Source organism: Carcharhinus amblyrhynchos, chromosome 17 (assembly GCF_965287045.1).
Source record: "Carcharhinus amblyrhynchos chromosome 17, sCarAmb.v2.hapA, whole genome shotgun sequence".
Taxonomy (NCBI): Eukaryota; Metazoa; Chordata; class Chondrichthyes; order Carcharhiniformes; family Carcharhinidae; genus Carcharhinus; species Carcharhinus amblyrhynchos.
The window spans coordinates 3,234,430-3,258,113 of record NC_137340.1 but is presented as its reverse complement, the minus strand read 5'-3'; the positions used below and the strand labels follow the sequence as shown (position 1 = coordinate 3,258,113).

Here is a 23,684-nt window from a genome sequence, read left to right as displayed (position 1 = left end):
GGGAGGGGAAGGGGGGAAGGGGGGGGAGTGGGGAGATTGAGGGTGGGGGGAGATAGAGGAGGGGAATGAGGGTGGGGGAGGGGGGTATGGGGGGGGAAGAGGGTGGGGGGTAGAGAGAGAGGGGAAGGGGGGAATGGAGAGGAGAGGGGAGGAGAGGAGAGGAGAGAGGAGGGAGGGGAGGGTGATGAGGGAGGATGGGGGGAGGGTGATGAGGGAGGATGGGGGGAGGGTGATGAGGGAGGATGGGGGGAGGGTGATGAGGGAGGATGGGGGGAGGGTGATGAGGGAGGATGGGGGAGGGTGATGAGGGAGGATGGGGGGAGGGTGATGAGGGAGGATGGGGGGAGGGTGATGAGGGAGGGTGATGAGGGAGGGGGGTGATTGGGGGGGAGGGTGATGGGGGAGGGGTGATGGGGGGGGAGGGAGGGTGATGGGGGGGAGGGGTGATGGGGGGGATGAGGGAGGATGGGGGGAGGGTGATGAGGGGAGGGGGGGATGAGGGAGGATGGGGGGAGGGTGATGGGGGGAGGGTGATGAGGGGATGAGGGGATGAGGAGGGGATGAGGGGGAGGGGGGATGATGAGGGGGAGGAGGAGGAGGGGATGAGGGGGAGGAGGAGGGGAGGAGGGGATGAGGGGGAGGAGGGGGGATGAGGGGGAGGAGGGGGGGATGAGGGGGAGGAGGGGGGATGAGGGGGAGGAGGGGGGGAGGAGGGGGGATGAGGGGAGGAGGGGGGGATGGGGGGAGGAGGGGGGGATGGGGGAGGAGGGGGGGAGGAGGGGGGGATGGGGGGAGGAGGGGGGGAGGAGGGGGGGATGATGAGGGGGAGGGGGGGGATGAGGGGGAGGAGGGGGGGATGAGGGGGGGGAGGAGGGGATGGGGAGGAGGGGATGGGGAGGAGGGGATGAGGGGGAGGGGAGGAGGGGATGAGGGGGAGGGGGGGAGGGGATGAGGGGGAGGAGGAGGGGAGGATGAGGAGGAGGGGAGGATGAGGAGGAGGGGATGAGGGGGAGGAGGAGGAGGGGATGAGGGGGAGGAGGAGGAGGAGGAGGGGATGAGGAGGAGGATGAGGAGGGAGGGGATGGGGGAGGAGGGGATGGGGGGGGAGGAGGGGATGAGGGGGAGGGGATGAGGGGATGGGGGGAGGAGGGGATGGGGGAGGAGGGGATGGGGAGGAGGAGGGGATGGGGGAGGAGGAGGGGGAGGGGGAGGAGGAGGGGGAGGGGGGAGGAGGAGGGGGAGGGGGGAGGGGGGAGGAGGAGGGGATGAGATGAGGAGGTGGGGGGAGGGAGGTGGGGGGATGAGGTGGAGGGGGGTGGGGGGATGAGGTGGAGGGAGGTGGGGGGATGAGGTGGAGGGAGGTGGGGGGATGAGGGGGAGGGAGGTGGGGGGATGAGGGGGAGAGGGATGAGGGGGAGGAGGGGAGGGGAGAGGTGTTCTAGTATAAGCCCCTGATTGAACTGAAAACTTAAAAACTCTCAATACTCAGACAAGGCAGAATGGCCAAAGCAACACATGGTTTATTTAACATAAAGAACGGTACAGAGAACTATTTTCCCACACTTTGTGGAATTGAAAAACAATAAAGGCACAAGTTACTATCGCCTGTAGCCTACTGCCACTGAAACTCCATCACGCAAAGTACTCGTGACGACGTTTTAAAAAAATTGACAATGGGTGTAGCTGTCTCTGGAAAGAGCAGCACTTTTTTGCCTGATCAGTTAATATTCAATCACATCGCTGCGGGGTTTGAGTCACACACATGGGTCAGACTAGGTAAGGATGGCAGATTTGCTTCCCTAAAGGACATTAGTGAACCAGTTGGAGTTTCAATTCAGACTAAAAATAATCAATTGAATTTAAATTTACCTAGTTGCTGTGATGGGACATGAACCCATAGTTCCCAGACCATTAAGCCTTGGCCTCCGGATGGTGGTCCACAAGGCCATGACCCACCCAAGATAGGAAAAGAGACGCCTGGATTCTCATCATCTCACAACAAAATGCTTAAATTACATGTATAACTGCACTTCTGTTTACTAATTAGTACCCCAAAAATAATAAACTTGGCTCCAGACTATTGGTATGTTGAGAAAAGAATACTCACTTTAACCAAAAACATGTGCAAATTCAACAGATGAATATCCAATTAGTTCCTAAGGAACTAAGATGTATTTGACTTTATAAACTTAAGATAAACAGCTTGGTTTAGAATGTAAACAGGGAGTTGAAGGTGAAAAGCTGAAGCCTCTCAACAACATGGGAAGTCTCGGATATCTCCATCTATTGCATATGCTCAAACTCAATGGTTCTGAGCATGAGGTCCAGGTGGGAAAACTGTCATAAATGAAGGCAGAAAGCTACCTACAAGCGAACATCCCTGGAAGCGGTCCTTCTGCAGACAAATTGAATTAGCAGTGCTGGGTTTAAATATCTCTCTTCATCCCCTTGAAAGCATCTGGCAACATTGGCAAATGGGAAGGTCCCATAACCTGACAGTCTGCACTTTCAACAAGAAGCTCCTGCAGCCCCTGCATTTGCTTCAGCTCTTTGTTCCTGTCCCTCTCTTCACTCAGCCTTGCTAATTTCCCAACAAAAGCAGTTAACGGGTAATTTTTTATGAGACTGTCCAAATGTTGTCAGAAGTTTTGGCTGTTGTGCCATTTATCTTTAATGGCCCATCTCTCTACAATTTGTACAATTATCTGCTTTAAGTACCAGTGTGTTCACAACTTCAACCAGATCCACACCAGTCAATGCTAATGAAATAACCAAGTGCAATAGCAAGCTTTGAGTTTTTCATTTAAAATCCATCATTAATGGGCATCAGTAGTTGGCACCACTGCCTCACGGCTCCAGGTTTGATCCCCAGCTTGGGTTAGTGTCTGTGCAGAGTCTGCACATTCTCCACATCTGTATTGGTTTCCTGCAGGTGTTCCAGTTTCCTCCCATTGTTCAAGAACGTGTAGGTTAAGATGGATTAACCATGGTAAATGTGTGGGGTTATGGGGATACTGCAGAAATAAAATGCTCTTTCAGAGAGTTGGTAGACAAAATGGGCTGAAAACCATTTTGGCATAAACAAAGAAAAATCCAGAATAGAGTACCTGCAATGTATTTTTCTGTGATGCTATGGCAACCCAAGGACGTGCATCAATGAATGGAAGAGGCAAAGGAAACTTGCTGAAGCCCTCTCACTTTGTGTAAGTTGAAAGTCCGAAGTGAGGGAGTAAATGGGAAGCCAGATTTATCCAGGCTGCTCTCATACTCAAGTCCCTCCTCAGAGGCGTGGCATGCTCATTCATCATGAAATTATGCTCACAATCTTGGAAAGGTGTGGAGATGCACCGCCACAAAAGACAACACGATTGAGTGGCATGGTCCAACTCCAATGACGGTTTGTTTTTAATTAACTCTTAGCTTAAAAAATGACACCATAAAAACACAGCAACCCCTTTATTGATACCCAAGTGCTACAAAATAGAATGGTAAACGAACATCAAACTTGTCAGAGGTACTGAGAAATCTGGTAGAAACTAATAAAATTGGTATTCTATTTTGGTAGTTATTGTAGCAAAAATACTAAATAAAGGAAAGGGGTTTTCATAAGTTACTGTACAAGTCCTGGGGAATTAATTGACTCGCCAATATACATTAAGCTGCAAGTTCTCAGCCAAACTATTTAGCATTCCTCACACCTCATTCTTGACTGAAGGGATGTATTTTCTCCGATATGTAACACAGTGTGAAGCACATTTTGGCAAAAGTGAAGCCCCCAAACTGGGAATTTCCTTAACTAGGATATTGTTATATATATTTTGTGCTGTCTTCCAGTATTTTCTTTTTGACCTTAAACACAATTTTATTATCTGATTATTTTAAATCAGAGAACATTTTCAAACATGCTTTGACTACAATTCTCTAAAATGCAACTAGCTTTAAGTTCACAGCCATTTATGATAAATACATATATTTTATGTAAAGGCCCACCACTTTGAGCTCTTGATGCCACATTTTTACTAATATCACAGCATTACAGCAGTAAATATGATTATATAATTATCTTCAGAGAAATACAAGCAAGTTTAATTATTAAGGCAGTTTAAATATCTTTACTCAAAAATGAAATCTTCAATTCAAAGTTGTAACATATCTTTCATGGAGCAAGATAAAATTCAACAATTCTCCAAAATTTACTAGAAAATAATTTATAGAATATTGACATTTTCAAAATCAAGCCGAAACACCTGATGAGCAAATACATTGCATTTTCATATGGTAAAAATATCTTATCCTGTAAACCTACAAGATAGCAATGGCTATTGGAATAGTGCATGGAACTAAGCACTACAGGGTCAGGTGATATCCAAGACATTGGAGCGCCGGCTTAGAATGTTTAAATCCAAAATTCGTCTAACTTTTGCTTGCATCTATTACAAAAATAATTTTAAGCTATTTTCTCACCCAACAATTACAGCCCTGCCTTCTCCCAAAGTTACCCCTTTATTGAGATGGAGTCCTAGAAAAATAGTTTTAAGATTCAAAACTGCAATGCAAGTTAATTTGAGAGAGCAAGACTGGAGGGTCCCTTTAAACTTCAATTTTAGTTTTTGATCCCATTAATAGCTTTGGGAAAGTTTATGGGACTGTACTCATCTATGTTATTTATTGGCTCAGATTGAATCAAAGCTTTTGCTAAGATCCTCTTAACGAATGAACTGAGCAGAATATGCAAGTCCATAATTGAATAAATGTGCATATAATCACTTATCGCATTGAAAAAGGGGGTGAAGGTGGGGTTCAGAAGTGGACCTTGTGAACACGAGCTCTAACGTACAGCATGCCAGTGCTGCCATGTGCATATTTGCTCAATGCTTTTTCTAATTTACCAAAAAGTGATTTAATTACAAAAATCTTAATACTATTTATGGATAGCAACTAGTCGGTAAAGTACAATGTAATCTTGCAGACAACTTAATTTACACTCGCAACAAGTAATGAAAAAAATTATAGGTGAATTTTTCATGCAGCTGTACTCGTGTCTCCCCAGACTCCGGGGACTTTCTAACTACAAGGCTATGTATTAATGCCTCTTCTGATGTTATCAGTGTAGATCATTTTCACCCATAATTTGTAAATATAATTTTAATATGTAACATTAACAGTGTACATGATTTTATACAAATCGCTAAAATTAACACATTGTAAGCTCTTCACTGTATTTGTTCAGTTCAATTTCTCACGATACAGCATTTCTCGCTAAATGTGTAATTTTCAAGGAGTCTGCTTTTTACTCAACTCAAAAAGCAAAAGCTGTGTAGCGTAGTGTAAAGACTTTTGCCTGTTTACACCAAACTGAAGCCTTCGTAATTGTCTATGGCTTTAACTAGCTTGGTCCTAAGGGTTTCTTTGTCTGAGTATTTAGGCAGATCCAGAAGATTAAAGCAGGTGTGTGCCACAGGAAGATAATTATCACCCCCACCAGTCGGCTGAATGATAAATTTTAGACTTTTCATCCCAAGAATTGGGATCCTGTCGCTGCCCGTTAGAAACACTGCAAAATAATTAGAAGATAATTATTCTCCGATCCAACGAGAGCACTGAGATTTAAAACAGATAAAATCACCAGTTAAGCAGCACAGTAATTCCATTTAAGACTTACACAGAAAGCGCTTTTTCCTTTCCAAGGACAGTTCATGGAACACCTCCCAGAATAGTTTGATGGTTGGATGATCTGGCCAGTATTCTCCTTTATATTCAGTATTCTGTCCAAAAAATACAAACCTTATTGGCAAAATCAAGAGCTTAAAGATGAGAAATAGTTAGATATTGAAGCTGATGTTACGTTGATCAGCTGGAACATGGAAAGCTTGATAATCTCGGACTGAGATATATCAGAACAGAAACCATTGCCAGTGAAATTCCAAATGTTTGCCATTTTTTATTTGGGTATTTTGAGCTATCTTGGGTTGTAGAATTTGAGTGTGGAACGGATAGAGGATTGGTTGGCTAACATGAAATGTTGACATAAATTAGTCATTTTTATGGTTGTATGAGTGAGTGCCATAGATCTGTGCTGGGATCTCAATTATTTACAATCTGTATCAATGATTTGGAAGAAGGGACCAAATACATAGCTAAATTTGCTGATGACATAAAGATGGGTTAAAAAGTAAATTATGAAGACAACATAAGGAGTTTTAAGTGGGCAGAAATTTAGTAGATGGAGTATAATATAGGCAAATTTGAACTTGTCCAACTTGGCAAGAAGAATAGGAAACCAATATAATATCTAAATGGAGAGAGACTGCAGAATTCTGAGGTACAGAGGGGTCTAGGTGTTAGTAGGCAGGTGCCTACTAACAGCAAATGATATGGAAGACAAGTGGGATTTTGTTGTTTATTTCAAAGGGGAATGGAATATAAAATAGGTTTTGCCACAGTTATATAGGACATTGATGAGAACACATCTAGAGTACTGTGTATAATTTTAGTTGCCTTATTTTAAAAGGTCATAATTGCATTGGAAGCAGTTCTCCAACAGAAAGCCACACCCAGTGATTCACAATTACTTCTGGAATATTACTTGTATCCTCAACAATGAAAACAGATGTGAAATATCTGCTGAGATTTCCTTCTTTTCCCCACATACTCTCAAGATGACCTATATTGACGTTACGTACTCTCTTCCTTTTTAAATACCTATGGAAACTTTTACCACCTGTTTTGTATTTCAAGCTATCTTTCTCTCAGTCACTTTGCTTTTTTAAAAAATATTCTGTCTAATCTTCTGACTTGCACTAGTCTTCACAGGACTGTGCGCTTTGTCTTTCAATTTGATCAAACTTCCTTAGTGAGCCACGATGAAGCATCACTCCCTTAGAGTGTCTGTCTTTCTCAATGGGCTGTATCTTTGTTGTGAAGTATCTCCTTAAATATCTGTTACTGTATCTCTATTGACATATTCCTTAACTCAATTTCCCAGTTCACTTTAGCCAGCTCTATCTTCAGGCCCTCAATTTCCCCGAGTATTAAAACATTAGTCTCAGGCCCATTCTTCTCTCCTGCAAACTGAATGGAAAATTTAATCATGTTATGATCACTGTTGTCTAGGGGCTCCTTTAGTATTAGGTCATCAATTAAGCCTGCCTCATTGCACATTACCAGATCTAGAATAGCTTGCTCTCTGGTTGGCTGTCGAACATGCTAAACTAAGAAACTATTCCGAAAACATAATTATAGACTTCCAAGCTATCTTTGACAATTGGATATATTCAAGTTATATGTAGTTTAGAATCATATATGCTAATCGCTGCATCTTTGCCACAAGCCCCATTATTTCCTCCTATGCACCCTGTCCTAGAGTGTGGTTATTGTTATGGAGCCTAAAGACTCCCACAAATAACTTCCTACCTTTACTACTTCTATCTCTATCCAAGCTGATTCTATACCTCGATCTTTAGAATTAAGGTCATCCCTCTCTAAAATACTGTGATTCTTAATTAGCAGAGCTACCCCTCTTCCTAGTTTCCTGTCCTTCTGCAATGTCATTATCCTTGAATATTCAGGTCCCAGATATTATCATTTTGTAACCATGCCTCTGTAATGGTTGTCAGCTCATACATGTTTGTTTTTATTTGAGCTCTTAATTAATTTGTTACGAATTCTACGTACATTTGGTTTTTAGTTCTGTCCTTTAGTCACCTTATCTGTTGGCACACTCAAGTTTGGTGCGGAGATGCCAGTGTTGGACTGAGGTGGACATAGTAAGAAGTCTCACAACACCAGGCGAGAGTCTAATAGGTTTATTTGGAATCACGAGCTTCCCCAGCGCTGCTCCTTCATCGCTCACTTGATGAAACAGCAGCGCTCCAAAAACTGTGATTCCAAATAAACCCATTGGACTTTAACCTGGTTTGATGAGACTTTTTAATGTGCACGTTCAAGTCTGTACACATGTATCTTTCTCTTGTTCCTACTTTATTCTCTTGGCTCATCTTATCCTTTTAAAATCACATCTTCCCACAATTGATCCCTCAAGCCCACTACTTAAAACCCTTTCTACCACCCTAGTTATATGATTCACCAGAATACTGGTCTAAGATGGTTTAGGTGAAAAATAGAACAGCTCCCACTTTCCCTAGTACTGGTGCCAGTGTCCTCTGAAGTGAAACTCATTCCTCCCTCATCAATAATTGATCCACGCAATTAAGATTTAACCTTACCCTACACTAATTTGTTCTTGGCTTGGGCACTGTTGAGGTTCTACTTCTTCAAAATGCTGCATGTTTTTTTTTGAACCAAGCTTTTGTTTATGCATCCTGATAATATCACCTTGTGCACCAAAAATGTTTTTCTTTATAACACTCTTTAATGCCTTGTGAAATTTTACTAACTTAAAGACACTTTAGGCATTATATATTCAGCAAGCTTTTAAAGATAGTTTTGTTGATAGAATTAGCAACAGGATGAGGCCATTCAGCTCCTAACTTAAGATAATGAAGCCCCAAATCGGGCCAGCGGAAATATTAATGGAAGTGACAGATGATGTTGCAAGTCAGATGCACCACAGCATCAATTAGCACTGATCAATGACCACAGCCATCAGTCTCTATCTAGCTGCATGAATGTGGGCTGGATTTCTGAAGAAGATATCATTGTCAGTAGAATAGATTCTGCATTCAGTATCATAGGTTGAAACTCCTGTTAAATTTAACAAGACTTTTTTTTAAACCAAAACTTGCTGAGGCATATTTCAAACACATATTGTGGATGTCAGCAATGTCTGTGTGGTGTACGTTTAGTATAAAATGTTTGGGTGCCTGCAATGGTAGTTGGGAGTACGGTGACTATTCAAAACATCAGAATCTTATTAGCAAGGCACTGAATAAAAATCTGTTACATTCCTCAGACATTCTTCATTTTGAAAATTAACACACTAACACTATCTGATGTGGTCAGACTAACCTTTTCCCATTCATTCCAATCATAATTTGTGTTTCCAATCACCATTGCCTGTAATTCATTAGGCTGGAAGAGCTGAAGAACCTTTCCACCACACACTTTGTGAAAGCCTTCATAGAAACCATCAAATAATGGCGCAATTGATTTGTTGAATACATAATCCACATACGCTTCCACAAATTCATGTCTGAAAAAAAAAACATGGACAACATTTCTTAAGTCACTTATGCACAAATGCCGACACTGGGTTAGGTATGTAACTGTATAAATAGAACATTCCTTTTTCTGAAGTTTTCCAGAAGATCATATTAATAAAACAAATCACAATTTTGAATCCAGAGGATAGTTGTCATACCTCAATTATACTCCACAATATAGTATTGGGCTGGAACTTTTTCCAGGCGTAAGAAAGACTGGCTGCAGCACTGGAGGAACATGGACAGCGGAAAGCTTTGTAACCGCAAACTCAAGTCTCCAGCTGCCAAAGTTTCACTGACCAATAGCAGATGAAATTTGTGTAAACAGATTTTCTTTAAAATCTCAGAGCTGGTTAGTGCCAGTGACAGCAATAGTGATTGCCTTTCTAAAGCAAAAATATGCAACATGTTTGCACTGGGAAAGAATATGCTGCATTAACATGAGACCTCTAGTGTCCCATAGGGTACACCAGGCACTTGACAATGTAAATGATAGATTAGTAGCTTGCAACATCTTCATTCTTTCAACAGAAGCATTTTGATCAATAATAGGATGCTTGATGAACAAAATTTCAAATCCAGTTTAACGTTAACAAAATTACCCACATGTTTATCTTTATAAACACAGGTGATCAAAGACAAAAGGATTGAGGAACAATTGTTTTGATAAAAGTGACCACACATCTAATTGTGAGGCTTGCCTGCCATTTGTAGATAATTCATTCAGAAGGGTCATCTATCAGTTCTAAGTAAATCACCACATTTCTATAACTGCATATAACTGTCAACAAAAAGCAGGACAAGTCCAACCTGGCTAATTAGCAGCACATCAGTCTACTCTCGATCATCTGCAAGGTGATGGAAGGGATTGTCGACAATGCTATCAAGCTTGCTGAGAAATAACCTGCTCACTGATGCTCAGTTTGGGTTTTCCCAGGGTCACTCAACCCCTGACCTGATTACAGCCTTCATTCAAACACAGATGGAAGAAATGAATTCCTGAGATGAGGTGAAAGTGACTGCCCTTGACATCAAGGCAGCACCTGACTGAATGTGCCATCACATCAGGGCGGCATAGTGGCACAGTGATTAGCATTGTTGCCTCACAGTGCCAAGGACCTGGGTTCGATTCCCTGCTTGGGTCACTGTCTGGAGTTTGCATGTTCTCCTTGTGCCTGCGTGGGTTTCCTCCGGGTATTCTGGTTTCCTCCCACAGTCCAAAGATGTGCGGGTTAGGTTGTTTGGCCATGGTAAAATTGCACCTTAGTGTCAGGGGGGCTATAAGGGTAAATACATCAGGTATGGGAATAAGGCCTGGGTGGGATTGTGGTTGGTGTAGACTCGTTGGGCCAAATGGCCTCCTTCTGCACTGTAGAATTCTTTGATTCTATCAAGAAGCCCTAGCAAAACTGGAGTCAATGAGAATCAGGAGAAAACTCTCTACTGGTTAGAGTCATATCCAGCACAAAGTAGGATGGCTGAAGTTCTTGGAGGTCAATCATCTTAGCCACAGGATATCACTACAGGAGTTTCTCAGGGTAGTGTCCTCAACCCGACCATCTTCAGCTGCTTCGTCAATGACATTCCCTCCGTTCTAAGGTCGGAAGTGGGGATGTTCGCTGATGATTGCACAATGTTCAACACCATTCGCAACTCCTCAGATACTGAGGCAGTCCATGTTCAAATGTAGCAACATCTAGGCAACATCCAGGCTAAGGCTGATAACAGGTGAGTAACATCCATGCCACACAAATGCTAGGCAATGATCATCAAAGAATCCCTACAGTGCAGAAGGAGGCCCATTGAGCCTGCACCAACAACAATCCCACTCAGCCTCTATCCTCCTAAGGAGTAAGTGAGTATAGCCAATCAACCTAGCCCGCACATCTTTGGACTGTGGGAGGAAACCAAAGCACCCCAAAGAAACCCACGCAGACACAGGGAGAACCTGCAATCTCCACACAATCACCCAACGCTGGAATTGAGCCCCAGGTCCCTGGCGCTGTGAGGCAGCAGTGCTAACCACTGTGCCACCATGCCGTCCTTCTCTAATAAGTGCATCTTCATTCTCTAATAAGTGAAAATCTAACCATCTCCCCATGACATTCAAATAGCATTACTGTCACTGAATCCTCCATTATCAACATTCTGGGGGTTACCATTGACAAGAAACTAAACTGCACCAGCCGTATAAATACTATGCTGCGAGAGCAGGTCAGAGGGTGTAAATTCTGCAATCTATAATAAATCCTGACTCCCCAAATCTCCCCATCATCTATTGGACACAAGTCAGGAGGGTGATGGAATACTCTCCACTAATCTGGATGAACGCTGCTCCAACAGTACTTGAAATGTTCATTACCATCAGCAAAGCTTGACTGGTACCACATCCATCACCTGAACATGCACTTTCTCTACCACTGACAAACAGCAGTGGCAGTGTGCACCAACTACAGGATGCACAGCAGCAACTCACCAAGGCTTTTTCAACAGCACCTTCCAAACCTGGGGTTTCTATCACCAAGAAGATAGGTGCATTGGCCATGCTAAATTGCCCCTTAGTGTCTAAAGATGTGTAGGTTTGGGGGATCAGTGAGGTAAACCTGCAGGGCTATGGGGATAGGGTGGAGTAAACTGCTCTGTCAAAGAGTTGGTGTACAGTCAAATGGGCTAACTGGCCTTATTTTGCAGAACAGGGATTCCATGATTCTAAGAAGGACAAAGGCAGCAGATACATGGGAACACCCCACCTGCCGGTTCCCCTCCAAGCCCCATACCGTCCTGACTTGGAACAATATCAGTGCTCCTTCATTCCCACTGGATCAAAATCCTGGAACTTCCTCCCCAACAGCATTTTAGGTGTAGCTATACCACATCAAGGACCAGAATGAGCTGGCACACATGAAGGAAATACTTTCAGCCAATTTACTAAGGTGTTCTAAGAACCCGAATTTGTAACAAAATCAGACGCTTAGAAGAGCTGGGCCTTGTGAATGGCTACCCTTAGGATCTAATTCCATCAAGTGAAAAGTATTTTGCTTAAACAAAAATTAATTGTTTAAATACTCAGCAAGTATATTTTGTATGATTTAAGATTATTGAGAAGAAAAAAGGGCACAAGTAATGAATAAGGCCTTGACTAGCTGTTCAGGGAACATGTGCTCTCTGTAATTGGTTACACTCCCCTTAGACCAGGTTGAGGGCATTTCTCTCTTTCTCTCTCAATAATACCCACAAAACAGTTCACGAATTTCCTGACTTGTGCTAAGCTCATAGACAAGTGAAGTTGCAGATAACTGACTTTATCACTGATCTTTCACTGTCATTTCATTTACAGGTAATTACTTCCTTAATATTGTAAAAATAAACATTTTTGTGCATCAAGATAACGTTCAGTGACTGCACAGACCTCCAACTACGACTTAATATTATTGTAATTAATTGGATCATTTGCGAACAGGATGAAGGTTTTACAAAAACGTACTTTAAGGCTTTTAACTAACAGTTTTCTGCAGTATATCTAAACATGTTCTCTCACCTGTTATGTTTAGTGACGGCAATATTGGCGCCATTTGGAATCAACTCTTTAATTTCCGTTAAACCAAACTTTTCTACTGCAATCTGTTTAAATAGACAGAAAATTGAAAGATTGAAAAAAAAATGAACAGCCAGCTGCAAATCTTTAAACTGAACCATTGTGCAAAGATATTCTTAGAGTACACACTATCTCTACCCTGTACGACATGTCAAAGCAAGGGATTTCCAAGGCTTCTTGCAAAGGTCTCACAGTATTATTGATTGTCCTGGCTTCTATTTTTACACACTTTGGTTTTAATTTGATTTCCAGCTTTTCTCCTTTTAATCTGTATTTTAACAAAATAGCACTGTTTTCAATATCTAATAAGACACCAATGCAACAATGTGGGATTCTACCTCCAGATGCGGCATGGTAGCATAGTAGTTAGCACTACTGCATCACACCGCCAGGGACCCAGGTTCGATTCCTGGCTTGGGTCACTGTCTGTGTGGAGTTTGCACATTCTCCCTGTATCTGTGTGGGTTTCCTCCGGTTCCCCCCTAGTCCAAAGATGTGCGGGTTAGGTGGATTGGCTGCGCATTAAATTGCCCCTTAGTGTCAGGGTGACTAGCTAGGGTAAATGCACGGGGTTGCAGGGATATGGCCTGGGTGGGACTGTGGTTGGTGCAGACTTGAAGGGCCGAATGACCTCCTTCTGCACTGTAGGGATTGTATGTGTCGGAAATGTACCTTTTCGGTGAATGTCAATCCCCCGAAATGACCAATTTCTCAAAGCTGCAATTCAGCTGAATAGTTCACGGATAAACATTTGGAAAACTGAACATGTCACAGGGAAAATATAGTAAAGGACTAAAATCTTGAGTTCCAAACACCATAGTGATCTCACGCAGGAAATGGATCACAAATTATATTGGAAACATGCAGTGTAAAAAGCAGCAGCACAATTAAAATTTAACATCCACTGATCTCATGCTTTTTAGGTTTAAAGCTGTTGCCAAGCCGCAGTAGCCACTGACCGCTGTCAGTGATGCACTCGAGCCCACAGCTGACATTCGCATTTTCCATTGTATGACTTCTTTTGTTTTGCGAGAAAGCATCTTTAAAGTGGAGCTGTGTGTCTGACAGCTTGAGACACTTCGCCTTACAGAAAAATACCTATATCCTTACATTAGGTCTCCCATCTGTGAATGTGCACTATCCAGCAAAGAAACCTCCGTTCAATGAATGCCAACATGCTTGGGAGTTTTGCAATTGATAAGCCTGCCACATTCATAATTTTGTCCTTCCATGTATGTCCTGAACACCCGCCAGCAGCCAAGAAGACATTTGTTGAACTTCCTTTCTTGGTAGCTGCAAGGTACGGCACAGTGGTTGGCACTGCTGCTTCACAGCTCCAGGGACCTGGGTTCGATTCCCGGCTCAGGTCACTGTGCGTGGAGTTTGCACATTCTCCTCGTGTCTGCGTGGGTTTTCTCCGGGTGCTCCGGTTTCCTCCCACAGTCCGGAGATGTGCGGGTTAGGTTGATTGGCCATGCTAAAAAATTGCCCCTTAATGTACCAGGTTGCTTAGGTTAGAGGGATTAATGGGTAAAATATGTAGGGATATGGGGGTAGGGCCTGGTGGGATTGTGCTCGGTGCAGACTCGATGGGCCGAAGGGCCTCTTTCTGTTCTGTAGGGTTCTATGGTTCTAAGGCATTCAAGCTTCAGTCACTCAAGCTGCTGAAACAGAGACCTCACAAGCCTGGATCCAAGTCCTCAGAGTCAGTTTGATATTATTCCATGCCTATTTGCCTTACTTCTGTAGGTCTAATTAACACTGCCTGCAGGGCAGGATTCCAGTGGTTTCGGAGAAAATCTCAGTCTCATCCACTGTACAGTTTGACAGCACCATATCCAATAACTTCAGTGCAGAATGGAATAAAACAGGACTGTATCCTTACCTCTCCTTTGGTATTATCTCATTGATGCTCTTGACCTTTACCTTCCCTGCACATATAGAAGGAGCTCAGACAATAAGCTCTACAAACTATCCAGACTGAAAGTGAAGGAAAACATGCAGCGTATCTTGATCACAGAACTCTGTAGAAGAGTTATGTTAACTATGGCATTAGCTGCCCACACAAACTCAGCTACGAAGATTCACAGATTGCCTCTCCCATGTCTGTAACTCATTTGCCCTGACTATAAACATCAAAAAAACTATGCTCATATGAAAGGCAGTCACATCTTCAGGCTAAAAAACAACCTATTGGAAGTGGTTACCGATCCTGCTATTTTGGGTGCACGGTAACAATCTCTCTCCTAACGCACAGCTTGATATACTCATTGGCTACCACTTTCGGCTGACTCTCGAAATGTAATGGTACCCAAACATTATTATAGAATCCCCACAGTGCAGAAGGAGGCCATTTGGTCCACTGAACCTTCAGTGACAATCCCACCCAGGCCTATCCCTGTAATCCCATGTATTTGCCCTGCTAATTCCCCTGACACTAAGCAGCAATTTAGCACGGCAATCAACCCAACCAAGTGGTACCCAAACCAATATACTTGACAAAGGTAGCATGATTTATTTATTTTTCGATCCTATGATCCCTATTTATAAAATACCAAATTATGTTGATTCTTATGGCTTTATCTATCTCCACACACACACTTTCAGAGAATTGAACCCTTAAATTTCTGTTGATCCGCATTCAGAATCTCTCCATTTAGTATGTACACCTAATGCCTATGTCCTCATTACTCTCTCTGTACATTAAAGTGCAGCTGATATCTGCCTCTTAAGTGGACCTTAGTGAGGATGTCTACAGTGTGAAGTTATACGAATGAAGCAGTGGCATGATGGGAAAAGTAACTGGTATAAGAACATAATAAGAACATAAGAAACAGGAGCAGGAGTAGGCCATCTAGCCCTCCGAGTCTGCCCCGCCATTCAATAAGATCATGGCTGATCTGTCGTGGCTCAGTTCCACCTTCCCGCCCTCTCCCCATAATCCTTAATCCCCTCTCTTATCAAAAACCCATCAACCCGCGTCTTAAAAATATTTAGCGAGGCAGCCTCCACCACTTCAACGGGCAGAGAATTCCAGAGATTTACCACCCTTTGAGTGAAGAAGTTCTTCCTCAACTCCATTCTAAACCGCCCCCCCCTTTATCTTGAGGCTGTGCCCCCTAGTCCTACTGTCTTTTTTGAGCGGGAAGAGTCTCTCCACCTCTATCCTATCCATCCCATTCATCATCTTATACGTCTCAATGAGATCTCCCTTCATTCTTCTAAACTCCAACGAGTACAAGCCTAGTTTATTCAGCCTCTCCTCATAGCGTAACCCCCTTTACTCCGGTATCAGCCTAGTAAACCTCCTCTGCACTCCCTCCAAGGCCAAAATATCTTTGCGCAGGTGCGGCGCCCAAAACTGCACACAGTACTCCAGCTGCGGCCTCACCAATGCCCTATACAGCTGCAGCAAGACCTCCCTACTTTTATATTCAATCCCCCTCGCTATGAAGGCCAGCATCCCATTTGCCTTCCTGACCACCTGCTGCACCTGCAAGCTGGGTTTTTGCGACTCATGCACAAGGACCCCGAGGTCCCTCTGCACCGTCGCCTGCTGCAGTTTTTCGCCACGTAAGTAATAGTCCTTCCTACCATCATTCCTACCAAAGTGGACCACCTCACACTTGCCAACATTAAATTCCATTTGCCGTTTCCTGGCCCATTCGCCCAGCCTATCTAGATCCTTCTGCAGACTCTCCACACCCTCTGCACAATTTGCCGTTCCCCCAATCTTGGTGTCATCAGCAAATTTCGACACCCTACACTCGGTTCCCTCCTCCAGATCATCTATATAAATGGTAAAAAGCTGAGGCCCCAGCACCGACCCCTGGGGCACTCCACTAGTCACCATCCGCCAATCCGAATAGCACCCGTTGACCCCCACTCTCTGCCTCCTATTTGACAAACAATCCTCTATCCACGCTAACACCCTACCCCCAACTCCATGTCCCTCGACCTTCTGCAATAACCTCTTGTGAGGTACTTTGTCAAACGCCTTCTGAAAATCCAGAAAGACCACATCCACCGGCTCTCCTCTATCCACTGCCCTAGACACATCCTCATAGAACTCCAGTAAATTTGTCAGACACGACTTCCCTTTAATGAAACCGTGCTGCGTCTGCTCTATCAAGCAATTCCCTTCAAGATGCCTCGCAATTTCCTCCTTAATGACGGATTCTAACATTTTACCTACCACAGACGTTAAACTAACCGGCCTATAATTCCCCGCCTTTTGCCTGGCACCCTTCTTAAACAACAGCGTAACATTAGCTGTTTTCCAATCTTCCGGCACTTCCCCGGAATCCAGCGACGTCTGGAAAATAACCACCAAGGCATCCACTATCACCTCCGCCATTTCTTTGAGAACCCTCGGATGCATTCCATCCGGTCCTGGGGACTTGTCCACAATCAGCCCCTCCAGTCTGTCGAGCACCGCCTCTCTAGTAACAGTAATGTCATTAAGACCCTCCAGTCCTACCACCTTTCCATCACTAACACCCGGCAAATTATTCACGTCCTCCTCCGTGAAGACAGAAACAAAAAAGTTATTCAATACCTGAGCCATATCCCCATCCCCTACCACTAGGTCCCCTTTCTCATCCTCTAAAGGACCAATGTTCACCCTAGCCAGCCTCTTCCTTTTTATATATTTATAAAAATAAAACAAAGGCGAGCTGACCAAGCTATTCCAAATTGCCAGACCCCTGTAAAACTGACTCTGAATAACCTAAGACATGACGAACATCAGAGAAGATCAAGTCAAGGCTGACTCCACATAACTTGGGGCTGGATGAGTGAGGCGAGATAAGGTCAGAAATGACGAAATGAAACCTTACCACTTCCCTTCCCATTTCCAGGTTACATCCACATCAACTCAGTGCTACATCAGAAGGTTGCCCTGGGGATTACCTTGCTACAGAATCCCTTACCACCCACCCAATTATCATTTCTGGAAATTAAGGTCTAGGTCATGTTCAAGAACAAACTGTGTTTCCAGTATATCACATCCCTCCATAGTTTCTAACTGTCCAATATGGCTTTCACTAATTTGTACATTCATATACATATAATTCAATCCTGACTGTAATTTCTTTTAGCAACACTGACCCGTTTTTCTGATTTTCTCATCAAATGTGTGATATTTCTTGCTTCCTCTATATTATGGCGTCTAATATAAAAATGCCTACAGCATTAGCATCATACTGCCAAAGATAAAATTTTGCTTAATCACTTGACACAAATATTGCTATTAGGGAAAAAAACTTGTGTTCAGCTTCTCAACAATACTAAATTCTGATTGAGGTTAAACTTCCTGCTGGTCTGCTACAACTTTATTCCCTCCTTTAGGATTTTGACACCCAGAGCAAGAAATACATTTGAAAGTGATGTAAAACAAACACCTGGATTTAAATAATGACTTACTGTGAAGTTGAGGGAGAAGATCTCTTCCACAGCCTCCTCTGGGTAATCCAGTAATTGCTGCATACTCCTGTACAAAAGTACAGATTGACATAAAGCTAACTGATTTGCTGGTGTAAAGAATTATGATATGAGCACACAGAGAAGAGCAAAATTTGCATTCCTACACGATCCAATATCTTGGCTGCAAGCACATCACTTCCAAATAAAAACAGGGAGGCAAGTGAGGGCACAGATATCTTGGGGAGGGTTGTTGGGCTGCAGGAGATTAGCGATAGGAAGGAGGTAGGTCACAGAGATTTGGAACCGTGGACAAGAATTTTTAAATCAAAGTGTTGCTTGATCAGGAGTCAACGTATGTTAATGAGCACAGGGATGAAGGGTCAATTAGATTTTGTGCAAACTGGGCAGCATTGTTTTTCAGCTTTTAAGCTTTCAGGGATAAACTGTGAGGGGCTGGCAGGGATGCACTGGAACAGTTGCATCCGATGGTAGCAAAGGCATGGAGGTTTCAGCAGCAGATAAGCTGAAAAAAGGATGGAGTCACCGACGACATTGGGAACAGGTGGTCTTAAGGATGCGATAAACGTGTGATTGAAAACTCATGTAAACAAATATGGCCCCGGTTGTAACAGTTTGATTCAGCCTCTTCAGCAAGGAGAAAGGAATGGAGTCAATAGCTAGGAAACGTAGTTTGGAACCGAGGCTGAAGGCAACAACTTTGGTGTTTGCAATACTTAATTCGAGGGAATTTCTGTACCGGTACTAAATGTTGGAAAAGCAATCTGATAGTTTATCATCAAGACAAGGTGGTGAGATAGAGTTGGGTGTTGTCAGAGTTCATGTGAAAACTAATGTGATGTTTTCAGATGATGTGTCTGAGGGGCAGATGAGAAGGGGGACAGAATCGATCTCTGATGCACACCAGAGGTAACGGTGCAGGAACAGGAACTAGTTATTAATGAAGCTGTTTTGTTGATATAAATAATTAAAGTTGACATTTTAAAATTGTCAGAAATGGAAACATTGACCCATTTCATCCTAAATGGAATTCTTCTCCCAAATTAAAAAAGTTGAATTTTGAAAGCAAACAGGAAATTTTAGTTGTGTTCTGTTGATAATTGAAATGTTTAAGATTTCTAAAAGTGAGATAGGCAGTGGTCAAAAGAAACACACATTTAGGAATTAATCACAAATTTCAAATTAAATGTTGGTAGTAACATCTTTCTTAAAACATCACAAATGAGAATTTCTGGATCTTGCCCTCAAGATTTATGGTCGTCAGACCTACGTTCTGTCCCTCCACTTGGCTGGAGGATTCAGCAGGATAATTTTAATTCTAGTCATCAGCAATTTAACTGTCTAAGTTTTCTTTCTTTTGAGTTTCTCTAGTTTTGTCTCCAGCACTCTCATAGTGAATGAAGACCTATATCAGGATGATATGGGTTACTGTGGCATTTGGCATACAGTCCTGATCCAAGGGAATTCTGAATCAGTGTCCATATGCAATTGTTCTAACCCAAGGGTAGATCTTGAATCTGAAAATATCAAAATACACTACTAAATCAATATGGTCATAAGATGTTTCTTTAAAAAGTATCTTACGTATTTTCTGTAGAAGAGTTCCACCTGACATGCACAAGTATTAGAAAAGATTCTGAGCTGATCTGGAGTAAGGGCTAGAATGGAATTTCTAAATTTATTCTTTCATAGAAACATAGAAAAATACAGCACAAACAGGACCTTCGGCCCACAAGTTTCACGGAACATGTCCCTACCTACTAGGCATACCTACATTCCTCCACCTTGCAAAGTTCCATTTACTTATCCAAAAGTCTCTTAAAAGACCCTATCGAATTTGCCTCCACCACCACTGCCGGCAGCCAATTCCACTCACCCACCACCTTCCGAGTGAAAAACTTACCCCTGACTTCTCCTCTGTACCTACTCCCCAGCACCCTAAATCTGTGTCCTCTTGTGGCAACCATTTCAGCCCTGGGAAATAGCCTCCGAGAATCCACAAGATCAAAAACTCTGGTCATCTTGTACACCTCTATCAGGTCACCTCTCATCCTTCGTCTCTCCAAGGAGAAAAGACCGAGCTCCCTCAACCTATCCTCATAAGGCATGCCACCCAATCCAGGCAACATCCTTGTAAATCTCCTCTGCACCCTTTCTATGGCTTCTACATCTTTTCTGTAATGAGGCAACCAGAACTGAGCACAGTACCAGGGTCTTATACAGCTGCAGCATTATCTCCCGACTCCTGACTTCATGTGGGCATCGCTGGCTAGGCCCAACATTTGTTGCCCATCGCTAATTGGCCTCCAACAGAGTGGCTTGCTAGGCCATTTCAGAGGGCATTTAAAAGTCAACCAAATTGCTGGGGGAATGGAGTCAAACGTAAATGTAAGACTGGGTAAGGACAGCAGTGAACTAGTTGACTTTTTATGACAATCAATGATCATTTCATGATCACCATTACAGAGATTAGTTTTCAATTCCAGATTTATTGACTTCAAGATCCACCTGCAGTGGTGAACCCATGTTCCCAGAACATTAACCTGGGCCACTTAATTACTAGCAAAGTGACATTACCAAAACCCCATAATCTCCCCCGTGCAGAAGCATCTGGACAGGGCAGCATCTAGGCAAAAGGAGGTGATGGAGACGAATCACAATCTATTACTGTTCCAATTATTTTTGCACAGTTTGTTTTAAAAGAATTACATTTTGGAATTAATTTTCTGATGTTGAAAAATACTCTACTGACATCCCCGAAGCTTCAAGACATTTACAGCTCTCAAAAGCCAGCGCTTTCTAAACCTGCTTATAGCATGAGAATTTAGCATCTGTATTTAGTATTTTGAGGGAAATACTGATACCCTGAATATGCAGAAGAATTTGCTTTGGAGCTTCCTCTTTTACTATAGTAAAAGAGAAATTGCCTCCACTGAGAGGGAAGAAGTTTAAGACCCAAAACATTACAGATTAAACAGCTAAATACTACTGGAATATATAAACAAACACTGAGCTTATAATTATTCTACTTAAGAGGATGTAAAGTTATTGAGCTTGTCTCAAAATTTGGATAATTTGATACCAGAAGCATGTAATCATCTCAGAACTGGTGGGATGGGGGAAAAGGAAGGTAGAAACAGTTGGTATTCTTTGATTGAGGTTTTTATATGAGACCCAGTATGATTCCATGAAAAAAGCTTTAGGAGGTGTGCCTAGCCCTGTGATTTTCTCAGAACCAATATAGTTTAAGACATATTCTCTGTGTGAAGGGAATTTAAATGAACATAAACTTTTTAAAAAAGCAGTCACATTAACGAACCTGCCAACGATGGGCATCAATTCTTTCAGGTCATCTAAGGTAGGTTTCTGTTTTAGCAGTTTCTTATACAAAGCTAATGGAAAATGCAGGTCAACAATGGTAAAGTTGTAGATGGCAAGACCACAGACGACACCAATCAAATGAAATAAATCAATCTCTTCAAAGGTCTAAACAAGATAAACAGAAACATTCATTGTAATGCTTGTTTTATCTAACAATACTTTCACGTAATGCCACCACACTCAGCGATTCTTAACATTTTAAATTCATAAAGAAATTAAACGTAGCAAACTAACATATTATAGTTCACCAAAGAGATGGTATTTGTGAGAGAACTGCAGTCTGCAATTATTTGTTGTAACTTCACTTCAACATCTACTTCGTGAAGTGAAACCTCCAAGGCTTTGGAGGAATGGGGCAGTACTTAAGCAATACCAGAGAAATACTCTATTAAGTAACCAAGACTGGAAATAATAAATCAGCCAAATAACAATCAGTATTGGTCCCATATAGCAGTGTGTTTCATGAGTGAATCACTTTATCTATGTTAACTCCTTCTCACAATTTCCAGCATCCCTAGTCAGGGACATTAAAGAAATAGGAACATCAGGACAGGAACTTTGTACAGAAGAAAGGACGCTCAGAAAATAAACTGAATTGGAAAAGATCCGCAAAAAAACATTTTACTCATACAACAGGTTTCACAATCTTGAGCTCTCCCAAGGCATGTTGCAACCAATGAAGTTCTTTTGAAGCGTTGTTGCTTTTTAATGGTAGAGTAACAGCAGCCAATTTGCACTCAGCAAGATTTCAGTCAGGTGAGGTAATGATCAAATAATCTATTTCAATGATGCTGACTGTGGGATAAGTGTTGGCCAGGGCATTGTGATAACTCCCTAGTTCTTCTCTGAAAAGTGCTGAGATCTTTTATATCCACCTCGCCCAAAAGATGGCACTTCCAACAGTGCAGCACTCCCTCCTCAAGTGTCAGCTGAGAGTATTTGCTCAAGTTTTCGCAGTGAGTCTGTACCCATGATTTCTGACAAGATCAGTTGTTAATACCGAGACACAGCTAACACTCAGTAATTAATGTAATTGGGGAGAATAATGGTACAACAGATTTAGTATAGATTAGTATACATTAGGGGCAAATGCAGTCAGGATGATGATGAAAGAGATCTAGGGCTCTTTAGCACTCAATACTCACCATGTCCAACTACTTCAGAGCAATTAAAAAGCAAAGAGAAGGTTGAACTATATTGCGAAAACAGTAGAATACAAGTCAGAGGAAATCATCCTCAGAATGTCACTGTTCCTGTCAGACTGTACTGTATCCAATTCAGAGGTGAGAGAAATAAAGACTGGAGGAACTTGGGCTTTTTAGCCTTGAAAGGAAGCAATAAGTGATCTTAAAGTTAGACAAGATAGTAAATGGCAATGAAAATTGTGATAGAAAATTGGTTCATTCTGTAAGAGGAAATTGTTCTACAAGAATGATCAACACAGACCAACTGGGCTAATGGATGGAGGTGATAATAACCGCCTGAAATATGAGGGAGTGGTGGGTCTTTCAAATGTAATAAAGCAGGGTGAGCTATAAGTTTGTAGAACCATATAAGTTTTTTCCCCCAGGGTGATGGGATGAACAGAATTAGTTATGCCAATAATGCTTCTACTATTTCAATATTAATAGTCAGGAGACTTTCTAATTCTAATCAGGGGGCTGTCTGCCTATAGCCTTTTAAGACATGAGTATGTGTAGCTATGTAATCTTAGTGTATTCACTAACTGGCATCTGTTAATTTTACAGTTAATGTACTGCAAAGTTACTGCATTCTGAACTGATGGATTTAGCATAATGGAGTTTACTGGAAATCAGCACATTGTCTTGGAGATTCTTAACCAAAACGGTTAAGTGTGTGGAACCCATTTGGAGTGAGAGGTAAAGGTATAAACCACAAATGATTTTAACTTCCATACCTGAAATGAAAACCAGATGAGTCTAGATTCCTCATAATAACGAAACATGCCATATTTAGGATCTAATAAGTCTCTCATAATCAAGAGGAAAAACTCCTTCCGAACACCGCCAGCATCCACAGCTTCTTCTCCAACAAAAATGACCTAAGTGTGAAAAGACACAGCATATCTTATCTAAAAACTTCTG

The 23,684-nt window shown here is 42.4% G+C and overlaps 1 protein-coding gene across 1 annotated transcript in view; it reads right to left on the bottom strand.

Annotated features, from left to right (window-relative positions):
• Nucleotides 1-3,441: 3,441 nt before the first annotated feature.
• The window catches only part of herc4 (HECT and RLD domain containing E3 ubiquitin protein ligase 4), a 93,237-nt gene continuing 72,994 nt past the window's right edge, over nucleotides 3,442-23,684 (bottom strand). Inside the window, exons 18-24 of the mRNA XM_080205404.1 lie at nucleotides 23,498-23,641; nucleotides 21,518-21,684; nucleotides 18,181-18,247; nucleotides 12,700-12,782; nucleotides 8,968-9,151; nucleotides 5,663-5,765; nucleotides 3,442-5,554 (exon numbers count right to left, since the gene is read on the bottom strand). Of these exons, the coding sequence (XP_080061530.1) occupies nucleotides 5,346-5,554; nucleotides 5,663-5,765; nucleotides 8,968-9,151; nucleotides 12,700-12,782; nucleotides 18,181-18,247; nucleotides 21,518-21,684; nucleotides 23,498-23,641 (957 nt within the window). The 3' untranslated portion in view covers nucleotides 3,442-5,345. The remainder of the gene's footprint in view (nucleotides 5,555-5,662; nucleotides 5,766-8,967; nucleotides 9,152-12,699; nucleotides 12,783-18,180; nucleotides 18,248-21,517; nucleotides 21,685-23,497; nucleotides 23,642-23,684) is intronic.